This window comes from Momordica charantia (assembly GCF_013281855.1).
Source record: "Momordica charantia cultivar OHB3-1 chromosome 8 unlocalized genomic scaffold, Mcharantia_2.0 BLBB01000008.1, whole genome shotgun sequence".
Taxonomy (NCBI): Eukaryota; Viridiplantae; Streptophyta; class Magnoliopsida; order Cucurbitales; family Cucurbitaceae; genus Momordica; species Momordica charantia.
The window spans coordinates 5,771,664-5,794,515 of record NW_028275166.1 but is presented as its reverse complement, the minus strand read 5'-3'; the positions used below and the strand labels follow the sequence as shown (position 1 = coordinate 5,794,515).

General features: G+C 32.8%; 2 protein-coding genes across 2 annotated transcripts; one reads left to right on the top strand and one right to left on the bottom strand.

Moving 5' to 3' along the window:
- Positions 1–3,082: 3,082 nt before the first annotated feature.
- LOC111014074 (V-type proton ATPase subunit a2) lies at positions 3,083–16,640 on the top strand. The gene is made up of 18 exons (XM_022288689.2): positions 3,083–3,541; positions 4,691–4,735; positions 6,426–6,548; positions 6,656–6,763; positions 6,963–7,073; positions 7,156–7,329; positions 7,587–7,724; positions 11,357–11,464; positions 11,660–11,767; positions 12,400–12,548; positions 13,116–13,269; positions 13,353–13,513; positions 13,588–13,794; positions 14,233–14,416; positions 14,512–14,595; positions 14,704–14,897; positions 16,005–16,064; positions 16,165–16,640. Exons 1-18 carry the CDS (start codon positions 3,428–3,430, stop codon positions 16,367–16,369), a joined length of 2,427 nt encoding a protein of 808 aa, XP_022144381.1. The 5' UTR covers positions 3,083–3,427; the 3' UTR covers positions 16,370–16,640.
- Positions 16,641–17,583: 943 nt separating this feature from the next.
- On the bottom strand, positions 17,584–22,447 carry LOC111014075 (cysteine protease RD19A-like). The gene is made up of 4 exons (XM_022288690.2): positions 21,937–22,447; positions 21,729–21,848; positions 18,627–18,873; positions 17,584–18,119 (listed from the first exon to the last, which is right to left on the bottom strand). The coding sequence occupies exons 1-4, from the start codon at positions 22,396–22,398 to the stop codon at positions 17,848–17,850; spliced, it is 1,101 nt and encodes a 366-aa protein (XP_022144382.1). The 5' UTR covers positions 22,399–22,447; the 3' UTR covers positions 17,584–17,847.
- Positions 22,448–22,852: the final 405 nt, after the last annotated feature.

Genomic DNA, 22,852 nt, shown 5'->3' with positions numbered 1-22,852 from the left:
AATTATTATATGAGGTGTAAACATTTTATAGATAAGAAAACTAAGATCATATTTCAATCTAGTTACAATTTGCTTTTTTCTTTTTTCTTTTTTTTTAAAGATAATTACAATTTGCTTTTAAATGAGGTAGAAAGGTTAATTTGTCGATCTAGAACTTGTCACCCTGTCTTTAGGGTTTCTTCGAATAAATTAAAAAGTTAGCGTGCAGTTGTTAAGGTTATTCATCTAAATGTGTAGAGTATGAAAAATTATTTTTGTCGACTCTATTTCTCACGGTTAAAGATAACACAAATATTCGATGATATACGAGGTCGATGCTTCTCATTCCGTCCCCAGTATTTAGGCCCCTATTTGATAACAACGTTTTCATATCTTGTTTCTGTTTTCTCAATTTAAACAAGGAAATGTAAAATTGTATGGTCCCAATCCCATGAATTCAAAAATGATAAAACTGTATTGTTATTTATGTTTTGGAACAAATAGAAAATCGCAACCAGAAACAAAAAACAAAAAACTTGATTGTATTGTTTCACAATTTATATACAATTTGGAGAATGTTTCTAAAAAATGAGTGGTGAGGCTATATAATATGCAAACAAAGTCTCACACTAATTGTAGAAGAGAGTGATCATGATATATAAGGAAAGACAATAATTCTCATTGTACGGTACATTTTGGGTGAAACAAAAAAGTAAATTCGTGATGATTATATCCAAAACAGACAATATCATATTGAGATATTTGGGATACTGTTAAGCTTCCGACCATTGATAAGTTTTGCTACGGATTTATTTCTATAAATGAATTATCTTGTTTTTTTTACTACGTGTTTGATTTTAGTTGCGTGAGTAGATCTCTTTGTTAAATTTGTACTTTCATTTTATGCCGTTAGATCATCTTTTTTCTTCCAATATACTTAACTTTTTTTTAAACAATAATAATAATTAGAAAGTTAGATTGTTTAATTAATACGTGGTTTTCTTTAAAACGAAGCAAAAGATAGCTATGATTGTACTTCTAGCCCACGAGGATTACAAAGATTATTAGAAATATTCTAAAAATTTAATGCGTTCTCAAAGTCACATGAACTTAATTTCAATTCGGTATTCAAAATGTAGTTTTCTTTCAAATGAAGCAAAAAAGATATAGTTGTCTTGTCGAGTTTGGATCGCTACCTAATTTGTCTTAAATGATAGGACTTAATTTCGTAGGATTCTACAGTTAAAAGGATTTAACAAGGTAAATTCAAACAACTCAATCAACCAAAGAAACTCAAGGAAGTATTCTAATCTAGGGTTGTTAATAACTGATATTTGTTTTGATAAATAAATTTAATTATTACTATTTTTTTCATTTTAGATATTACTTTTTAGGTTAGATATTTAGAAACGAACATTGTGTAAAAGTGAATTTCTTTGGGTTAAGATTTGACTATATATATATATATATATGTTGATGCATGGATTATCCTCCCTCGATTCCTCCCAAGATTCGTACCAAGCTTGATTATCAGGGATTCTTCAAGGTTGAATTCGGCTTACCTTAGGGTTAGGCAGCGTGATTGATTTATAGTCGCTTGGAAGGTTTTCAGAACCTTCTAAATGAGCCCTAGATAAATTGTGAAGGCCCAGTAATTCGTAGACAACATAATGTTGGGCTCGGCACCGAGTAGGGGTATTCGGTCGGTTGACATAGGAATCGGACGGAAGAAATCGGGTGGCATCTTGACCCGGAGAACAAGACTAGAAGCCGGCGTCAAGGCGCCGAGGAGGCCTCAACGCCAAGGCGGGTCGGTCTTCAAGAATGGGCCGACCCTTTCGTTATGGGCCGGCCCTCTTTGTCAATGATCTCGAGCTTCACGATCCAACCTCTCGTCTCGCTTGGATCATTTTTGCTCCCTATAACAAAAAAAGAAAAAAAATATATATATATATTTCAATACTATCTTTATTCATGAATTTTCAAAATGATATTTTAGTTTGTGTACTTTTATCTTTGGTTCGTTTTAGTCTCTATACTTTCAAAACGTCAATTTTAATCTTTATATTGTGACCATTTTGGTCCCTTCATTTTAATTTGTATCTCATTTCTTTCTATCATAGTGTAAGCATGATATTTCACTCACTAAATTTCTTGAAATGTAATTATATATTTTTATTAGTATTCGTATTGTGTATAAAATTTGTATTATAATTTTGTAAATAAAGATTAATTTGGTCACTTTTTAAAAGTACAAGAACAAAAAACAAAGAGTTTGAAAGTACAAAAACTAAAACGAATAAAATTTGAAAGTGCATAAACTAAAATGAATGTTTCGAAAGTATATGGATCAAAATTAATCAATTACACACGACTAAAATATTACTTAAACTTATATTTTTAATATAATGTTTGAAACTTTATCCCAAAATGAGGAGTAACACAATTTTGAATCGGTACATAGGAGAGGAAAATTTGCGAGATTGAGAGGCAAAAATTTTAGTGAGAGAAATAAAATTAGAAATAGATGAGCTGTAAAAGTTTATGGCCCGTTTGGTAAGGTCTCTATTTCTTATTTCTGTTTCTTTATTTTTAATGAAGAAAAATGTATTGCATGATTCGAATTTCTAAGAATTCAAGTATGATAAAATAATCTTTTTACTTAATTAGAAACAACAAACAAAATTAGTTGTAAAATATTTAGATTTTTTCAGAAAATTAGAAACAAGAAACAGAAACTTATCAAACGAGCCTTGATTGAGAGATTACAAAACCTTTTACATTACTATTCTTCTAAGTTTCTAACACACACATATATAATAAAAAATAATTTAGAAAAAATAATAAAATTAACCAAAACGAGTCTAGCTTAGTAATAATTGACATATATCTTCAACCAATACGTTGTGAGTTCGATTCCCACATTTACCTGTTGTACTAAAAGAAATTAAAATTTTTAAAAGATTAGATAGAATTACAAGCATTTAACTATATATTTAATTATATTTTAAACCGTAAAAATATATGAGCAGAATTTGTAAAAAGGTCGTTGATTCGACTCATCTGAACCTCAAAAAGAATAAATAAAGAAAAAAAAGAAAAAAAATGAAGATTGGAGCCGTTTGCAACTTTGTAGTGCTGAAGCGGTGCGTTTAAGGCAAGGCAAGATCAAAGCGTGGCGCGAGGGTTGAAAATTTTGAGTCGTTGAGAAATCAAATTTTATGCGCGAGCAAACGAAGACACGTCGAATCGCCGTAAAAAGGAGCGAAATGGCCCAACGGTCACAAGCAGAACGACAAATTATATGATTCTCTGGCTACAATTTCAGTTCATCATTTCCCGCGGAATTCCTCCCGATCTGCCGTCACCGCCGTGCATTTCTCTCCGGAGACTGGCGTTTCTATGCATTATTTTCTTACCGTAACCGGAGATCTTGATTGTTTTTCCCATGGATCTGCTACGATCGGAGCCGATGCAATTGGCGCAGCTGATCATTCCTAATGAATCAGCGCACCGGACGATTTCCTACCTCGGCGACCTCGGTCTCTTCCAATTCAACGATGTGAGTCACATTGCATTGGAAATTATCTTCTAGTGATGGATCTTCTTGTTTATCATGTTCGGTTACGTTTCTTCGTTCCTAGTCGTCATTATCGTTGTAATTCCGAGTTTGAGATTTTGGAGGATAATGTAGATCTCTAAAGGTTTATATGTGATCTAATTTTTACCATTGATGATAATTTCTGGATGATACTTTAACAATTAATAATTCACGAATGGATTTCATTTTGCGTACAAAACATATATTTACATATTCTCAAGAGGTTCACCTTGGTTATCATGCTAGGTTGCGTCTCGTCTTTCCTAATCATGATTGTCATTGTAATTATGAGTTTGTTATTTGAGTTTAACTTCCGTAAAGGCTAATGTAGATTTCTAAAGTTCTGCTCGTCATCTTTAATTAACTAATTTATTTATTTTGACGACAATTCCAGGACTATACTTTTGCACTTGAGAATTTACACTGGATTCATTTTGTCTACAGAACGTATTTTTACATATTTACTAGTGGATCACCTTGGTTGTCATGTTAGGTTCCGTTTCTTGGTTCCTGTTCGTCATTGGCATTGTAATTCTGAGTTTTGCTATTTGATTTTAGTTTTCGTAAAGGCTAATGTAGATTTCTAAAGTCATGTACGTGATCTTTCTTTTTTATTATTATTATTTTTATTTTGATGATAATTTTTGAATTATATTTAGCAATTAAGAATTCACAAGTGGATTTCATTTTGTCTACCTTACATATTTTTACATATCCACAAGTGGATCACCTTGGTTATCACGTTAGATTGTAATCGTCAATGTCATTGTAATTCTGAGTTTGCTATTTGAATTAAATTTTTGTAAAGGCTAATGTAGATTTCTAAAGTTTTGTACGAGATCTTTAATTTTAATTTTTTCTTTTGATGATAATTCCTTGATTATAGTTTAGCAATTAAAGATTCTCAAGTGTATTTCATTTTGTTTACAAAATATATTTTTACTTGGTCAAGATTTATTTTATGTGTTTTAGGTTGGCAGACATCATTGTTAATTTATCTTATTGACATCTTTGCATTATGCTTGAAAGTTGAATGCTTGCTTTTTCTTTTGCTTTCCACAAGTTTCTATTCTTGTAGATAGCAACTGATAGTTTGCTTTTCCTTTTCAGCTCAATGCGTCTAGAAGCCCATTCCAGCGGACGTATGCTACTCATGTGTGTTTACTATTTCTCTGATTTATGTGCAATGCTCTGTTCCTTCTTGTAATCGTAGCAGCATATAATTGCCATAAACGGATAGTATTAGTTTATTGGGGGATTTGGTAACATAGCAGAATGAGTTGCCTGGATACTTGGATTTTTATTATTTTTTGAACTTATTTTTTAACCTTTTTTTTTTATTGTTGTTGTTGAATCTGACTACCTTGATGCAAAGAAACTTCCACTCGTCCTGATTTGGTTCAATAATTTACATGATACAAATTCAGATTTGTATTAAGACTTTTGAGGTGGATAACATTAATATAAATTTTTTTAGAAAATGTGATTTCATTCTTTATCTGGGAACCCAATAGTCTGTCTTACTTGATCAAGACACTGATCTTTTATTTTTGTAATTTATATTCCTGGTTGTTACATGAAAAACAGTAAGTTATAACTTTCATCATTACACCGTCCCTAGAGACTAAGCAATTAGATGGTCCGACACCTGCAAGCGCCTTTTTTATTCATTTTTTTTGATAACTGAGAATCGGACCTTTGTGCTCCTATACCCAGGGGCAACCGCGCCAAGGCCTGGATCTGGGAGACATCAAGAGTTTTTGTCATTTTGATATTAAACTCACCATAAGGTTCGAACTTGAGACCTCTAAATCAGTATGATCAAGTGATACCAAGTCCTAGCCAATTGAGCTATCCCTTGGGGGCAACATGTGCAAGCTTTACCTGGCATAAAAAAAGAATGCGTATTTTGGAGAAGTGTGGACGTAGAAAATTTTATAGCTAGTACGATTGAACCATATGGGAATGCAATGTTATTGTTATGAGTGTTACTTCAATTATATTACATTTGCACTTGTGGTTATAAATATATACTTCCTTGTGGGGTTTGGTGTCTTAGGTCTTTTGTAATTATCAGTTAGGTGTTATTCTTGTATTGGAGCCCCATTCTATAGGGGTTGTTAGGCTGTTTTTTTAATGCCCTTGTATTTTTTTTCATTTCTCTCAATGTAAGTTTGGTTTTTTATAAAAAAAAAAAATGCTAGAGATTTTCCAACATGCTTACAAGTACACAACTATAGAGTATTTTCCGTTTCCTTTCTTTTTTGTGCATAAACGGGTGCTTCTAGCTGCTATTTGGCCCTGTATGATTAACTTCTAAATGACAGTCACATTGACTATACGTGTGCTATTAGTGTCATATCTTATAAGTTGAATTGTTGCTTTACAGGTAATAGCTGTGTAGGGCTTCAGTCCATAGTTTATAATAGGTTCTACTGATGTATTATAGTTGCAGCTGTATTTGTGGCTTAAATGTGAAGGGTTTAATTTCAAATGTCATGTAGTACCAAGACCACGTGTTACTAGATATATTTACCATTGGCTAAAAGAACATTGAAACCTCTAGCTGGTGGAATGCTTTTAATTTTCTGAATCAGTTCCCTACTTTCCCATATTGATTACACTGTGAAATAGAACTTTTAATCCCTCACTATGTAATGAGTATTGACGGTCTTGATGTAGGAAATAAGTGTAAAATATGCATCCCTGTCTTTTTGCCTCATTTCTCATTGACTCTTGACAGTTAGTTGACACTTAATTGGAAAAAGTTATGTGCAATTGTTATGAACAAAATCTTTTATATTTAATTTAATGGTGTTTGTTGCTTGCTACTTTTACCAAACAGATTAAAAGATGTGGGGAAATGGCTCGCAAGCTACGGTTTTTCAGGGATCAAATGGCAAGGGCTGGTTTATCACCCTCAACAAATTCTCTAGGGGTTCCTGGTTTAGATCTGGATAATTTAGAGGTACTCAGATTATATGATGTGGAGTCTTCTTCTTCCTTATTATTATTATTAGACTTTATAAATTCTTTGATGATTTAAATCTAGTAGGCTTTTCTTGATTTTGGCAGGTTAAACTTGGAGAACTTGAGGCAGAGTTGTTAGAGATAAATGACAACAACGAAAAGTTACAACGCAATCATAGTGAGCTATTGGAATATAAGCTTGTACTGCAGAAGGTGTGGGGTGCATTTATTGATAAGGGGTTATCAGAGTTCTATTAGTTCCTTTACTCTTTATTAATATTGCATAGTACTGCATCTAGGTTATTATATGATCTTTGATCAATAAAGAAAGTAACTTATCAATTTTTTTGGCAATTACTTGGAATTTCTGTAATTTGCAGGAGATGGGTTACCACTGTTTTTATGATTTCAGGTCGGTGAGTTTTTCCAGCTAGCTCAAAGCATAGCTGCAGCTCAGCAAAGGGAACTGGAAGTGCAGCAAAACAAGGAAGGATCCATTGACAGTCCCCTATTATTGGAACAAGTATGTGTTTATTGTCTTCGTATTGGTTGGTCATTACTTGTGCTCTTTTGAGTTGGAGATGGGACTTTATTGTGTCTTGTAGGAAATGACAACGGATCCAATGAAACAAGTAAAACTAGGATATATCAGTGGTCTTGTTCCAAGAGAAAAGTCAATGGCTTTTGAAAGGATTTTGTTTCGTTCAACTAGGGGCAACATGTACCTGAGACAAGCTGTGGTTGATGGTTCTGTCACTGATCCTGTATCTGGTGAGAAGGTTAGCAACGGGAATCCTTTAGTTACTGAAGTCAGCTTTACAAAAGGCCGAATTCTAGTTGTTTACCTTTCTATAATTGGTTTACAGTCAACAAATATGGTGTATCATAAATTAAAAAGAAAAAAATAAAAAATAAACAGTCAACAAATATGGAGTTGGGTCAAAATTTTAGTCATTTTCTTGAAAATTTTCCTCTGAATTAATTCCTTTTTACAAATGTTCTTTAATGTCCTTCGATTGTCACATCTTAATTTCAGGTCGAGAAAAATGTGTTTGTCATATTCTTTTCCGGAGAGAGAGCAAAGAATAAAATCCTGAAAATATGTGAAGCTTTTGGTGCAAACCGATATCCATTCACTGATGACTTGGGCAAACAATTGCAGATGATAACAGAGGTAATCACGTTTGTTGGTGCATTTTTCTTCAATGATTTCCTCTCTCTTTCTCTCTCTCTCTGGTTGGGAAGTGTTATTTCTTTGGTCCCAACATTCTTTTTTGATTAATTTGAACTGGAGAAGTTACATGTAGTAGTTTTCTCATGGTGGCTTTAATCACCCGGACCATTAGGATATAACCTTTTTGTTTGGCTCAATATATTATACCTTGTTCCTTAATTTTAAAAAGAGGAGAAAAAAAGACAAAAAAGGGAAAAAGGAAAGAAAGACACATGCTCATACAAACTATGAATCAAGAACTCTTAGTCATTGCATAAGCCAGAGTTTCTCATGTGTTTTCTCCATTAGCTTAAGCACAACGGACAATATTTTGAGTAAAAAAATTTGGGATGTGAGAACCTCTAACCTCGAGGGGAAGGATAGATACATTTACCTTTACCGCTGAGCTATGTTCATGTCGGCAGTAATGAAAACAAGATTTACTAACATATGAATTAGTAAGTATTATTCAAGTGTATTAGTTGGTATTATTCAAGTGTATGAAGAGTGTAGAAAGTGAGTGTTTCCTGCAAGTAGGGATGAAAAGAGATTGTTGTTCAAGGGAGCAAAGATACTTATGATTCCTTTTCCAAATAATAAATTAATGCCTTGATGAATAACATCTACAAAAGGGAGGGCTTGATTAAGGATCTAGCTCAAGCATACAGGTAATGAGATTACCAAAAAGCTTCAATTAGACAAAAGGAAGATATTTAATAAAAGCAAGAATATATTAAAGGAATACTTGTCTTTGTTTATAACAGAAGTTTCTTGAAATCAAGATACTATACTTTATTTGTAACAATAAATTCAAGTCTTACAATCTTTTATGAAGCTTTTCAACAATATTTCATTCAGCCCTGAATAGATGTCCATTGAAACTAATTGTGTTAAAGATAGTTTACTATTGTAAATAATTATGGTGTCTAAGAAAAAGCTTCAAATAGATAGAAGCTTTCTACATATTTTCCGGAAGAGTGCTTCCTTTTAAGAGGGATAGATTGTTGTCCTCTGTAAAATTGTATTTGGCGTATTTGTATATTTTGTTGCAACTTTTATTCCAGTAAGGGGGTTATGGACGTTAGTTATTAGTTGATTTACACCATCCAGATTTAGGTTGCTTATAGATTAAATCCTGCCTTATAACTGGAGCATATTCTGAACAAAAACTTGAAGAAATTTCACCAGTTCGTCTTGTGAAAAATTTACCAGGAATGATTGACCAGCAATGCTTCATTAGGTCCAGCAGTGCTGTGCATGGCTTAAGGTTTTCTATTTCCTTAGGCCCACTAATGTATCAGTTTTATTTGCCTCACTTTGGCAGTTGTTTAGGGAGTTTCTAGGTTCCTTGGTATGAAAAGAGTTGCAGCATGCATATATCACAGTTAGCTCTTGTCTTCCCATAGCATACCTAAATGCCGTGGATTCCCTATTAAGATAGATTGCTTCATTCTTTTCAGTTTTAAGAGGTTTCTAAGTTGCCAAATCTGAGTTATCAAGCTGGGTTTGTCACGTTATGATCTATATTTGTCTTCTTTCCTCTCAATTAGTTGGTTTTTAGAATTACAGTAGGATTCGACTTTTGAGCTGCTCAAGTATTTAGCTAAATATACCAAATAGTCCCTAATCTTTTAGGTAATTCTTAATTTGATACTTAATCTTTTAAAATTTCATCCTTAATTGAACGATCTTTTAAAATTCTCAATGTTAACATTTTTATTTATTAAAAATTCTCAATTAGGTCTTTTCATTAAAAGAAATGTAAGAGCTTATTAGCAAAATGTTGATGTGTCATAAATTATTGTTTTATTAACATATTCAGATGGGTGGATATGCCACTCATATACTATTCAACACATGATATCTAACCCACCCATTGGGGAAATTTGACTCACTTATGAATAAAATCAATTTTCTCGGACCGGCATATCCAAGTGGCATGCTCACATGTCCAAAATATGTTAATAAAATAATAATTTAATGACACGGTAACTTTCTAATGACATACTTTTAACATTCTTTTTTATGGAATGACTTAATTAAAATGCATTAAGGGTAAAATTGAGATTTTTAAAAGATTAAGGACCAAATTTAGAATTACCTAAAAGATTAGGAACAATTTGAGATATTCAACCTAAATATTTCCCTCAAATTATGCAAGAAACCAAAAACCAGGATCTTTGACCAATGAATACCATACCAATGTCTTATTCAGCTCCATCAGAAAATAGAACTACTTGGTTGTAAACTAGGTAGTCTTGCTGATGTTTCAAAGCTCGCAAAATGGCATAAAATTCCAAGCCGTAGGTTGAATATCTTTTCTTTACTCATTCAAATTTTCACTATAAAATGTGCTAGAATATCCTGGATATTTCATGAACTCCAACCTGCCCATCAGCAATCCAAGTGGCATGAAATCCAACCAGTTCGTCAGCAAAGTCTAATTTGCTCATGAACAAAATCAATTTTTTCCAAATACCACGTTTAAGTGATATGCTCACATGTCAAAATATATTAATGAAATAATAATTTAATGATATATTAGCTCTATGAGGACGTGATAGAATTTTTGTATATAAATTAAGGGTAGAATTGAGGTTTTTAAAAGATTAGGACCAAATTGAGAATTACCGAGTAGAAGATTACGGACCATTGATATATTTTGCATAAAATTCTTAGGAAGCAACATATAATTATATGATACAAATTAGATAGTTTTTCCTGGGTGAAAAAAACAAAAACAATATATAAGATATATATTTATATATTGAAAAGATTAAACCTATTAGACCAGGACTCCACTTAGTCTAAGAAACAGGGAGGTACAAAATCCGTATCTAAACGATGAGAAACAAGTTGTTATGGTACAAAAAGAATTACATCAAATATTCTGAGGAGTAGAACCTGCCAAAATGGTTAGAAACAAGTTATTCATACAAAAAGGATAATTACAGAAAAGAAACTAAGAGACTTGTAGAACTCTTTGGCTACTCAACAATCCTTCTCTATAGGGATAAGGAACCCAGAATACTAATAGATAACTTCTGGGTTAACTGTGAGAAGACTAAGAAAGCCACATTATACCAGCTGTAGCACGGTTTTCTCTCTCCTGTGGTTTCAGAATAGACACAACACTTCATTCCATTTTGTACATGTCATCCTGACAAAGTCTTTTCAAAATTCAAGGTAGCTAGCTGATGAGAATGCCCGTTCCGAATGCTTGAAAAATGAGCAAAAAGGCGAGAATGCTATGATTGAAATATCAGTAATCAGGAGGCAGTCATAGGATGAGAAAAATTGGACTATTGTCAATTGCAACTGCTTGTGCCAGTAGTGCACGAGAATTATCGTCCAAATTTGATATACCCACATCTGATACCTAGACACTTGGATTTCTACACATCTAACAAATGTCATATTCAAGAATTGACGTGCATAATTAGATGTTTGTAAAAACAAATAATTCGGGAGGATATATCAATGTGTAGCCATTAATTATGATTTTGAGTGCATCCTCAGATTTTTAGACTTAAGATCCAATTGCTAGTTTCTTGTTGCACCTAATCACAGTTTGAAGTTGTGATGAGTTGCAGGTGTCTGGAAAACTCTCTGAATTGAAGACTACCATTGATGTGGGGAAACTGCATCGAAGTAAACTCTTTCAGACAATTGGCCATCAATATGAGCAGTGGAATCTTCTGGTTTGTTTCAAATATCTTCCTTGAAATTTAGTGAGCTTTGAAAATCCTTACTTGCAAAGTGATATTTTACTGACTACTGTATTGTTTACTCACAACTTCATTTTTCATTTTGGGCTAATGTATGTATGTGTGTAGCCTGCTTGCAGGCTTGTATACTTCTGCATTCTCACTGAACTCTGTTCTTTGACTTTGTAGGTAAAGAAGGAAAAATCTATTTACCACACTTTGAATATGCTCAGTGTTGATGTAACGAAGAAATGCCTTGTTGGTGAAGGTTGGTGTCCTGTTCTTGCTACAAATCAGGTTTGTTTCCAGAGTTTTATTTCTGAAATCAATGTTTTAAAATGCTGCTTACGCCTTGAAGCTCCCCTTGAAGCAAGGCTCTAATTTTTAGCCTCGAGACTTATGCTTTCTTTGGATTCTAAGAAGCTTACGCATCAATGAAAACACACTGAGACTTAGTCATGTCATGTGAATGATTAGAAGAATAATGTTAATTTGCTTAATTATTTAAAAAAAAATTAAAGATTTCTTTGTGTATGGAATGCTAATATACGAGTTGTGACAATTAAATCTATTACTATTTTTATAACATAGCCTTTTTAAAAAACGTTGAAGACAAAAATTTAAAGATTAAGTCAATCCTATTACTGATAATAGTAGTGATGTTGAACATGTCTTTTTAGAATTCTTATTAAGTGGCAATTGATAGGGGGATCTTTTTATACTTTTATATAACTATTATGTTTAATGATACTTGATCACACAAATTTAGGTTTTTGTAATTTTTAAATTTAAATTGAGGCTGAAGGCCTCCTTTAGCGTTTTATAACATTGTCTGAGATCAACATGTTCTTCTAAATCATTATGGTACAAGGTGCAATCGAAACATATTTGAGATACTTTTTAGTTAACTTGGCCTAGATTCATAGCAGATTCAAAATGCAATGCATAAGGCAACCTATGACAGCAAATCACAAATTGAGGCTATCTTTCATGTTTTGCGTACGAAGGAAGCACCACCAACATATTTCCGTACAAACAAATTTACTTCTTCATTTCAAGAAATCGTGGATGCATATGGGTGAGTTCAATCAAATTCTGTTGTCTTTTTATTCTTTCAGGAGTCTGGTTTCATGCTCATATTTAGGAAGGCGAAGGACTTTGATAAGAGTTTGGGTAAACAAAGAACACTAAGGGATGTTGACACTATTTCCAATCGTTTTTTTGGTTAAGAGAAAATAAGGGATTTCATTTGTTTATTGATCGATGGGAATGGAGAGGACGTATAATCTTGAGTACCCAATGAACTGCAGAGGATAAAGTTCAACCCTTGCCCATATTATTATGCCTATGAAAAAAGAAGTACCGCTATTTCAATGTGTAGTTTGTTGATACTTGTGAATTGTACGGTTTAAGTTGTATAATATTATATTTCTCATGTTGCATTTGTCAGCGTGCAGAAAATTTCACCATGCTGAATGTCTAAACTATTTCGTTTTAAGTTCTCCATGAGAGTTGGCAAAAAAAGGGGGACATTTTTTATCTAAATTATACTCATTCCCCATGGTGGATTTAATTCTTTTGTGTTTACTTTATATTTCCAAATGTATTTATTGTACAGATGCCTAAGGTAAATAGTGAAATGCAGGGTTGCTAAGTATCAGGAAGCAAATCCTGGAGTCTACACGATTATCACATTCCCTTTCCTTTTTGCTGTAATGTTTGGTGATTGGGGCCATGGCATATGCTTGTTGCTGGCAACATTATATTTTATAACAAGGGAGAAAAAATTTTCCAGTGAGGTAATTGCCAATGTCTTGTAAACAAATGAATGTGAATTTCCCTTGTCCGCAAAGATAAACTTATTTGGCCTTGTTAACTACAGAAACTTGGAGATATCATTGAAATGACTTTCGGGGGACGTTATGTTATCATGATGATGGCACTTTTTTCAATCTACACAGGACTGATTTATAATGAATTCTTTTCTGTCCCGTTTGAACTGTTTGGGCCTTCTGCTTATGGTTGTCGTGATACATCATGCAGGTACTAAATAATGTAAGTTGACTCTTTTTTGAGCTATTTTCCTCCAAGAGTGACTTACATCCCTCTTTTTTCAGGGATGCTACTACCATTGGTCTCATAAAGGTTCGTGATACATATCTCTTTGGTGTGGATCCTAAGTGGCATGGTACTCGAAGTGAGTTACCTTTTCTCAACTCTTTGAAGATGAAGATGTCTATCCTACTGGGAGTAGCTCAAATGAATCTTGGAATTATATTGAGTTACTTCAATGCGAAATTCTTTGGAGAAAACATCAACATCTGGTGAGTTGCACTTATTGGATCCTTCGTATCTGTCGGTAAAATCATTTCTTTATTGGACTGTTAATTAATTGGCACTCTTTCTGAAAGGTTAATTGTTTAAAATTTTCTACGTATTGAAATTCCTCTGGGTGATGGATCTTTTCATGAAATGTAATGTAGTAAATTATATGCATTTGATAGTAAATTTTTATTTTTTTTAATAAATTAGTCAATTATGTCTCTTCAAGAAATGTAACGTTGAAGATTTTCTTTAATGAGTTTGTTGAGATGTGAACATCTCAAAACAACTATGTCCTGAATCAGAACTACATATTTGATATTTGCATTTCTTTTTCAAATTTGTAATATTTAATCCCATCTTCTATTCAAGTGTGAAGATTCCATTTTTTTTGTTCTAAAAAATTTCTCAAAAATGTAAACTTTGTTTCCCTGTTTCAGGTACCAATTTGTTCCACAAATGATATTCTTGAACAGCTTATTTGGTTACCTCTCACTTCTCATAATTGTAAAATGGTGCTCTGGATCTCAAGCTGATCTGTATCACATAATGATATATATGTTCTTGAGTCCTACAGATGATCTGGGTGAAAATCAGCTTTTTCCAGGACAGAAGTTCCTTCAGGTTCTTGACGTTTTTATGTCATCAAAATTTCTTTTCGTATAATCGTATTACTGAACAGAAACTAAATCTAAATAACGTTATTTCTCCACTACCAGCTTATGTTACTTCTGTCTGCCCTCATTGCTGTGCCATGGATGTTGCTTCCCAAGCCTTTTCTTTTGAAGAAACAACATGAAGAAGTAAGTCATTTTATATTTTTTCTAGTCTGTTATAGCATTCTTTTTTTATAATTTTTGTGTACTTTTTCCTCGTTATTCACTACCAGTTGCTGATCTCGTTTTTGCTAGAGGCATCAAGGCCAATCCTACTCCCTAATTCACAGCACAGATGACAATGATGAAACAGAACATAGCCACGGTTCCCACAGCCACGAGGAGTTTGATTTCAGTGAGGTCTTTGTACACCAACTCATACATACCATTGAGTTTGTGCTTGGTGCAGTTTCTAATACGGCGTCCTATCTACGTCTATGGGCCCTCAGGTAAAAATAACATTTTAGCATTCTTTGAGCCTAAATGCCGCACTTTTTGAGTTCTACTCCATGGGAGAGTAGAGATTCAAACTTCCGACCTTTTGGTTTATGATATATCCTTTAACTAGTTGAACTATGCTCTGGTTGACAATATAAATATTATATTAGATGCATTAACATTTCTAGTAATTTGTCAATTTCTTTACGAGACAATCAGATGGATGGATTTACTGCATGAATTAAAATAACTAAATTAGTGATGCAGTGATACTATTAGTATCCGAAATGTCAGTTTAGGTTAATATCTTTAGAGCAACAAATTCAAATCTTGATTGCTATTTTCTTGAAGAGAAGTACAAAATACGCTATCATGTTTTTCCTTGTTGACAATCATACTCCTATGTTTTAAGAATGGTTTTAAACATTCATGTGGTTTCCGAATTTGTAGATTATACCCTTCTATTAATTAGCTTTAGTGAAATTGGAATTGCATAGAACAAGTCAGAGTATTGATTCTATTATAGTTAAAATTTAACTAAAAATAGATTATTTTTTTTAATTTTGCTCACTATAGGGATGTTTGAAACTATTTTTAAAATATAAAAAAATGATTTGCAAACTAGATAAACTACAACAGTGTGATTTGTAATAATACCTATATTTAATGTACGAAGTTCTAAGTTTCTAACTTTAAATAACTATTATTTAGCCGACTTGAATATAGTTTAACTGATTAATGTATATATCATCAACCAAATGGTTGGAGGTTCGAATCTCTACTCCCATATGTTGAACTAAAAATGAACTATTATTCTTATTCACAAAAAAGTCCGAGAGGTGTAATCTTGTCCTATGTTTTATTTTCTATTTCTTGTTTTTCTCTTTCACTCCTTCGAGAGTTTGTATCTTTGAACAATTTTTGTTCCTTTTCATATATCAATAAAAAGTTCGTATCTTGTTCAAAAAAAAAAAAAGTTCGAGAGGCACGTGGGCACATGACCTACTTAGTTATCACATTGTTCTCCGTGAATTGTCCTATCCTTTATATTTGAGCCATTGGTGTTTCTTGCTTTATTTGTATGCTTATTCGTCTACTTTCTTGTTCTCATCATTCAGTCTAGCCCATTCGGAGTTGTCGAGTGTATTCTACGACAAGATTCTTCTCCTAGCCTGGGGGTTAGTACTACTGCCACACCTTTCTTTTTTTTTTCTTCGCGACGAAAATGCACTCGAGGAATCAATAGGGCCATAAACATGTTGTTCTAAACATGTGCAGGTTCAATAGTTTGATGATCCGAGCAGTAGGAGTTGTTGTTTTTATTTGTGCAACCGTTGGAGTTTTGCTAGTTATGGAAACTCTAAGCGCATTCCTACACGCCTTGAGGCTCCACTGGGTGGAGTTTCAGAACAAATTCTATGCAGGTGATGGATTCAAATTTTCCCCCTTCTCGTTTTCGTCGCTTCGGGACGAGGATGAGTGACAACTGACAAGACGAACATATTTTTGAAGCTTGGCCAATGGCCATCAACTCAACTGCCAAAAGGTACAATCTAAAAACTCATTCTATTATAATTTATTCGACGGCTGCATATTTTGACTCTTCTCCAAATAATTAGGAACAATTTTTGTTGATATATATTACATTTTTACCTGAAGTAATTGTCCGCACACACGCATACAATGATGGTTGTGTTTAAATTTGATACAAATGTATAAATGACACTTCATGAAATGAATTTTTTTAATTTAAATTTTATGGCTTAAACACATGGGTTTTTACCAACTCTAAGATGGATAGTATGATCTCTCACCTCTACCGGTAGTTGTCGAACTTAAGAAGGAAAATAATCTCTATATAGGAATATGAGATTGATTTGATTAGAAAGGTTCAACATATGTACTATTAGTCTAAAATGATGGGAAGAGTAATAATGCAACGTTTAATCTACCAGGCTCTTAATAAATCCAAAAGCTGAGGAAATAACCGCTTCATGAATAATTTGATTTTAAAAATTTTAGTTAGGTTAATCATCTTGGATAGCTCATTGATCTAAAAAAAACTAGAGTTATTAAGAAGAAATGGGTTCAAACCCCAGGATGACCACTGACCTTAAGAATTAATAATTCATATAGCTTGGACACTCACGTATATCAAATGATTTTTAGGCTACTCTCTTTTAGATGAAAAAAGTAATGATCTTACAAATGTTTTTAAAAAACCATATTACTTTATTTTCTATTTTTAAATAGTATGATTATTTTCTGACTATTTTGTTTATTTTTTAATAAACCAAAATCGTTATGAAATTTGACAAAGGTTTCAAAAATGCTTTTGAAAAATAGAAAAACTAAAGAAATAAATAAAGTTAGTTTTTATAAGTTTAATCTTCAAAATCGAAAACAAAATCAATAACAAATAGGCCTAAAAAACAGATCGATTTTATGTCAATTGTTGGCCGAAACTGATATCAAACCAACATATCAATTTATAAAAAAACCAACGATGAAACTTTTTTTTTAAAAAAAAAAAAAAGAGAACAAGCTGACTGCTAAATCTACTAAAATCAAACCAACCAAAATTAACAAAATTTACCTAAACTAAATTGACTAACTAATTTTTGCATTTTATATTTTAGAACTAGCTCTTATTTGCTGGTCCTATTGGATAGTTCAATTCAACATACACAAAGCCAATAGAAAACACAAACATACATTACAATAACATAGGATTAAATTAAAACGTCTGCATTTCTAGAGTCCATAGGTTTACGGAGTGCAACATTACTTCAACATACAAATTATACAGCATAATCACTAGGCACCAGCAATATCTATCGCAGCTAAGAGACGACCAAGTTCAGTTCAATAGCGTTTGATTTAACGCACCAGTCTCCATAATATAACTAACATATTTACAGAGCCCCAACAAGTTACCTTGATGACAGTCCTAAATTGGTTTCAGTTTTGGGTAGCAGCCACGGACGAGACCAGTGACTCCGCCCCGCAGGTATTGTGTCCCTTGCAGATAAAGTAGTAGCCATTCTCTCCCCATCTTTCTCCCCACGAGTTCTTTATGATCCAATAGGGCTTCTCCTTCAACCGTATGGGAGCGAACGCCCCCGACCCATACCCCACGAGCAGCACTCCGTGATTTAAATTTCGTTTAGAGCATATGTATGGGCATGAGACTCCCCCTATGTAGGTCTGCATGAAAACTGCATTGATTGCAACTGCATGGGGAAAATAGGCAGAGATTAATGTTCGAAATCCATGGGGAATGAAATTGAAAAGGAGGTAACATAGAAAGAATGTATAGATTTTTCGGGAAAACCAAGAAAATATGGCTGATAAAGGATGAATGTTTCAACTATATGAGGGAATACGCAAAATTGTGAATGTTCGAAACATTCCTTGTGGAAAAGAAGTGGAAAAAGAATGGATGGCAAAGAGAGTGAAGAGAATAGATATATATCTAATACAGATTTATGCAGATAACTAAGAACTATAAACAAAGGAGTCGAGTTAAGGAATTTAGGTTACACATCAATAATTAAGTGGAAAAAGATGCCTTAAAGAGGCCGTCTGATTGACAATGACTTGAGATCTCTTGGTCATACTGGCTCAAAGTTTTCAAGTTTGAAAATTATAGAGAACTTAATACCAAAAATCTACTCCAACTCCTCGTTAAAAAAGGGAAAATAGAGTGGAAAAAGAACAATGAGAAGAATTTTTATTACTTGCTAGAGGGCCGTTCTTGACCAAGTTAGCTGCAATTTGTTCGGCATCTTTAGAAATGACACTGAAGTTGGCTACAGAAGCAGCAACTTTGCCATTTTGGAATTTGCAAGGGCCACGATCGGTGCCAGTGTAAGGATAGTCCTCCTCTCGCTCTAGTCCCCCAGCTTTTAAAATATACTCGAAGGCCGAGTTCATTAGTCCCCCATTGCACCCTGCGTCACATGCACCATATTCCTCCGGATCGCACTACAAAACATATACTTTTATTTTCAATAACAACAAAATGATACTGCTCTGTCAAAGTTTCAAATCTCTACCCCTACTTATTGTTGGACTCGAGGAAAAATATATATATATATATATATATATATAAAAACATATCCACCAAAAGTTATTTAGAGAAAAATATTGTTCATTTCATGAATATTCTTATTACCAAAGTTTAGGTTGCAAGTACTCTAGCTATTAATTGTTTGACACAAATTACTTGGAGATTATCTCCCACGTAGTTGACCAAAAATTACTTAAAAAAGGAATTTTGGATTTATCCAAAATCACTTATAAATTATAAATCATGACCAAAAATGTATTTTTTTAAAAAAATAGATATAAAAAAATCGAAAGAGATTTTAGCATCAGTAACATTCCAAAATCATTTTTTACATTGTCAAAATTACTACCCTTTTCATTGATCATGTTTGTTAAATTAAAGAAAAAATTGATTCTAGGAAATTTTAAAATCACTTTAAATTAATTTTTAAGGTATCTTTCATGGTGACTTTGAAAAATCAATTATACTTAAATCTCTTTTTTCAAAATCACTTGTTATTTTTTTAGATAAGGAAAAAAAATCACTTGTTCTATCATCACTCTCGAACACATTCTTAGTCTTTTAAGATTCATTAATGCGACTCTCACCAACCGTCATAAGGTTGGACGTTATCGAGTAGTTGAGTTCTTTTTTTTTTTTCTGGGAGAAAAGAGTAGTTGAGAATTCAACAAATGAAAAAAAAATCAACTTTTTTTTAGTTCTTATAATTAAGGCTTAGTTTGGAGTTGTAATTAAAAGCGAATAGAGGTCAAAGCGAGCTAGCTCGGCTAATAGAGTGAGAATTTTATAAAGTTTGTCCAAGGAAGTACTAGATTTTCTGGAAAATCAATCTAGAAACTTTTCGCTAATATCTGGATTTTACATATCAAAGTAAATGAAAAAGTTATTTTATTTGAATTAATATATAATTTGCTTTACGAAAGGCCAAAAAAAAACTATTAAAATTCTCCCCTAATCAATTTAACACTTGCAAAATCAACTTCCAAACGGGACCTAACTCAAATTGTGTTGGAATTTTCTATATCCTAAATGTCTTTTAGAATTTTTTTTAATTTTTTTATAGAGTCTTTTAGAATTAAAATTAGGTTAAAACCACCTGAATTTCAAAAGTTGAAGGAGTGGTTTTTAAGAATATAACTTTATATTTAAATTTTAGTTGAAATCTCAAATTATTTTAGAAAATAGAAATCTACCCAAAAGTACACTAAAAAAATTAGTTTTTTTTTGTAAAAGAGAAAAAGAAAGAAAATTATCCAAACGTGTTATTAATATTTTGCTATATATTGAAGAATATATATACTCAAGTACTAACTACTAACTATCTTTCTACTTACCATCACTAAAAAAATTTATACATATTTATATTTTTGAAAAAGAAGAAATTTTTCTTCCTTCTTTTGCATTTACCTCCTAATTCTAAAATACATAATGCACTCAAGTATTATCTTTAAAAAAATAACTCAAGTATATATTTTGGCCCTATTATTTGTGAACCAAATCTTTTAAAAGTTTCAAATTCTTCCCTAATGTATTGAAATTTTTTCAATTAAACATTATTGCCACAACCATTAAAATTAATGGACAAAATGATGCATTAATGTCAAAATCAATTTTACTAATTGGGTTAAAATTATTTAAAAAAAAGCTTTTTTTAAACAAAAAGAAAAGAGTTTTTTCTTTTTTGGAAACAAAAAGAAAAAGAGTTAAAAGTACTCTATGTTTTAATTTAATTAAATAGATATAGTACTAGCCTATAAGATTAGAAACTTATTCATTTCACATGACTTAAAACCTAGTAATTTCACCTAAAATGGTTTCGTTTGGATAGAAAATTGACTCATTAAAATACTAGTATACTACCAATCCGTCAGAACTCATAAAAATTACTATTTTAAAATTCATATTTCATTGAACTATGAAAAATTGTTAAATAAGTCTCAGATAAATCCTTAAAAATGTCAACAAAGTCTTTGAACTTCCAAATTTTAAGTCTAATTGATTCCTAATTTATTAGACATTTTATAAAACTCATCGACCTATCAATTTTGATTACGATAGGTCTATTGATTTTTTTTTTAAATGTCAAGTACGACAGGGACCTATAGACACAATATTGAAAGTTTATAAATCTATTAGACACTATTAAAGTTAGTGAGATTATTAGACAAAATTGAAATTTTAAGGATTTATCAACACTATTTAAAACAATTCTAAATGTTTGTTGATTTAAACTTATAAACAAACCTAATATTTACTGATTGCATGGACTTAATTGAAAAATATTTAACACAAAAGAGATGAAATTATATCTTTTCACGAAATTGGAACTGACTTGAAAACCACCCAAATACTAGACACTAAACATATATATGACAATGTATATACCTTCAAGTATGTTATTTAAAAACGACTCAAAAAATTAAATTTATTATATTTTATTGAAAAAAAAAGGCAGTAAATGCCGAAAAGCATCCTGACTACTTTCTCTAACATTTTTATCTTAAAAAGTATATAATCTAATATTTTGCAACAACACTCAACAGATGAGAAAAATATAGTCATACCACCCTTAAATTATGACAGATAAATGTAGAAAAAAAAATCTATTTTTTAAAAGTTTAAAAAACTTTCAAATTTTTATTTGTGCCATAAACACCTAGGTATCGTGACAGCAACAGAAAAATAATAAAAATAAAAATAATAAACAATAATCAAGTAAGAAAAAAAAGGTAGGTAGAGGATGCGGAGGCAGGGAAGGAATGGCACAAACCTCATGGTCACAATCCACAAGCTGTTGCTCGCTCAAACTAACAAGATTTCCCGTCGACAAGAAATTAGCTCCCTCCACCGCTCCAACAGCACTGAAAGACCAGCACGAGCCGCAAGAACCCTAACAATTTCAAAACAATTACTTCTTCTCTCCAAGTCAAAACAAATCAACGTACCTCCAAGGCTCCAATACAAAACAGAGCTCATACCTGATCTTTGACCGGCGTCACGGCGCCGAGGTCACGCCAATCGAAGTCCGAGGGTAACTCCTCCGTCGGAAGGATCGGAGCCTTCTGAGCATCGGCTGGAAGACGGAGCCGATTCACTCCGACGAAATTAGAACGGAACTCCGCCTCCGTGAGATCGGAAAACCGAGTGACGCCATGGACGGCGCCGGGATCGAGCTTCTGGTGCCGCCTCGCTCTGCGCAGGTTGGCCTGGAAGACGCGGAACCTGTAATCATGCTCCTCGCTGCTGCCGTAGCTCTTTCCGAACTTGAGCTTGAAGTTCTCGAAGTGCTGCTCCGCGGTCAGGAGACGATCGTCCGCGCCGGAGACGACTTGACGAATCAGAAGATCGTCGCCGTCGATTTGATCGGAAGATACCCCGTACGCTACCGTCGCCGATAGAAGAATGGCGAAGAAGAGAGCGATTACAGTAGGGAGCTCCATAGGGACTGACTGTAACTCTGTAACTGGGGGAGATGAGAGATATTTTGGGGCTGTCTGATTCCGAGTATAAATAATTGGAGAAATACCGCGAAGGAATGATCGGCGACGATGCCGCCACGTATCGGCTTACGATTGGCTCTGTTCCGTGCCAGTTGAAAATTCTGTGACGGCAATGTCCATGGACGGATGCTACACGACACCTAGAGGTTAGAAATTAGAATAGCAACAACTTTGAAATTTCAATCCATTTTAATTGTGGTAATTCACATATCAATCTCACTGATCATTATGTTGAATAATTGACTTGTCTTTTCTTTATACGGCATTCAACTTGTATTTCCTATTTAATTGAAATTTTTTGTTGATTATATTAAAGTTTAAGGTTGAATAAAACTAAGAGATAAAATAAGTGGATTTTTTTTGTAGTCAGTAAAAATAGAGTTATGTTTAACTA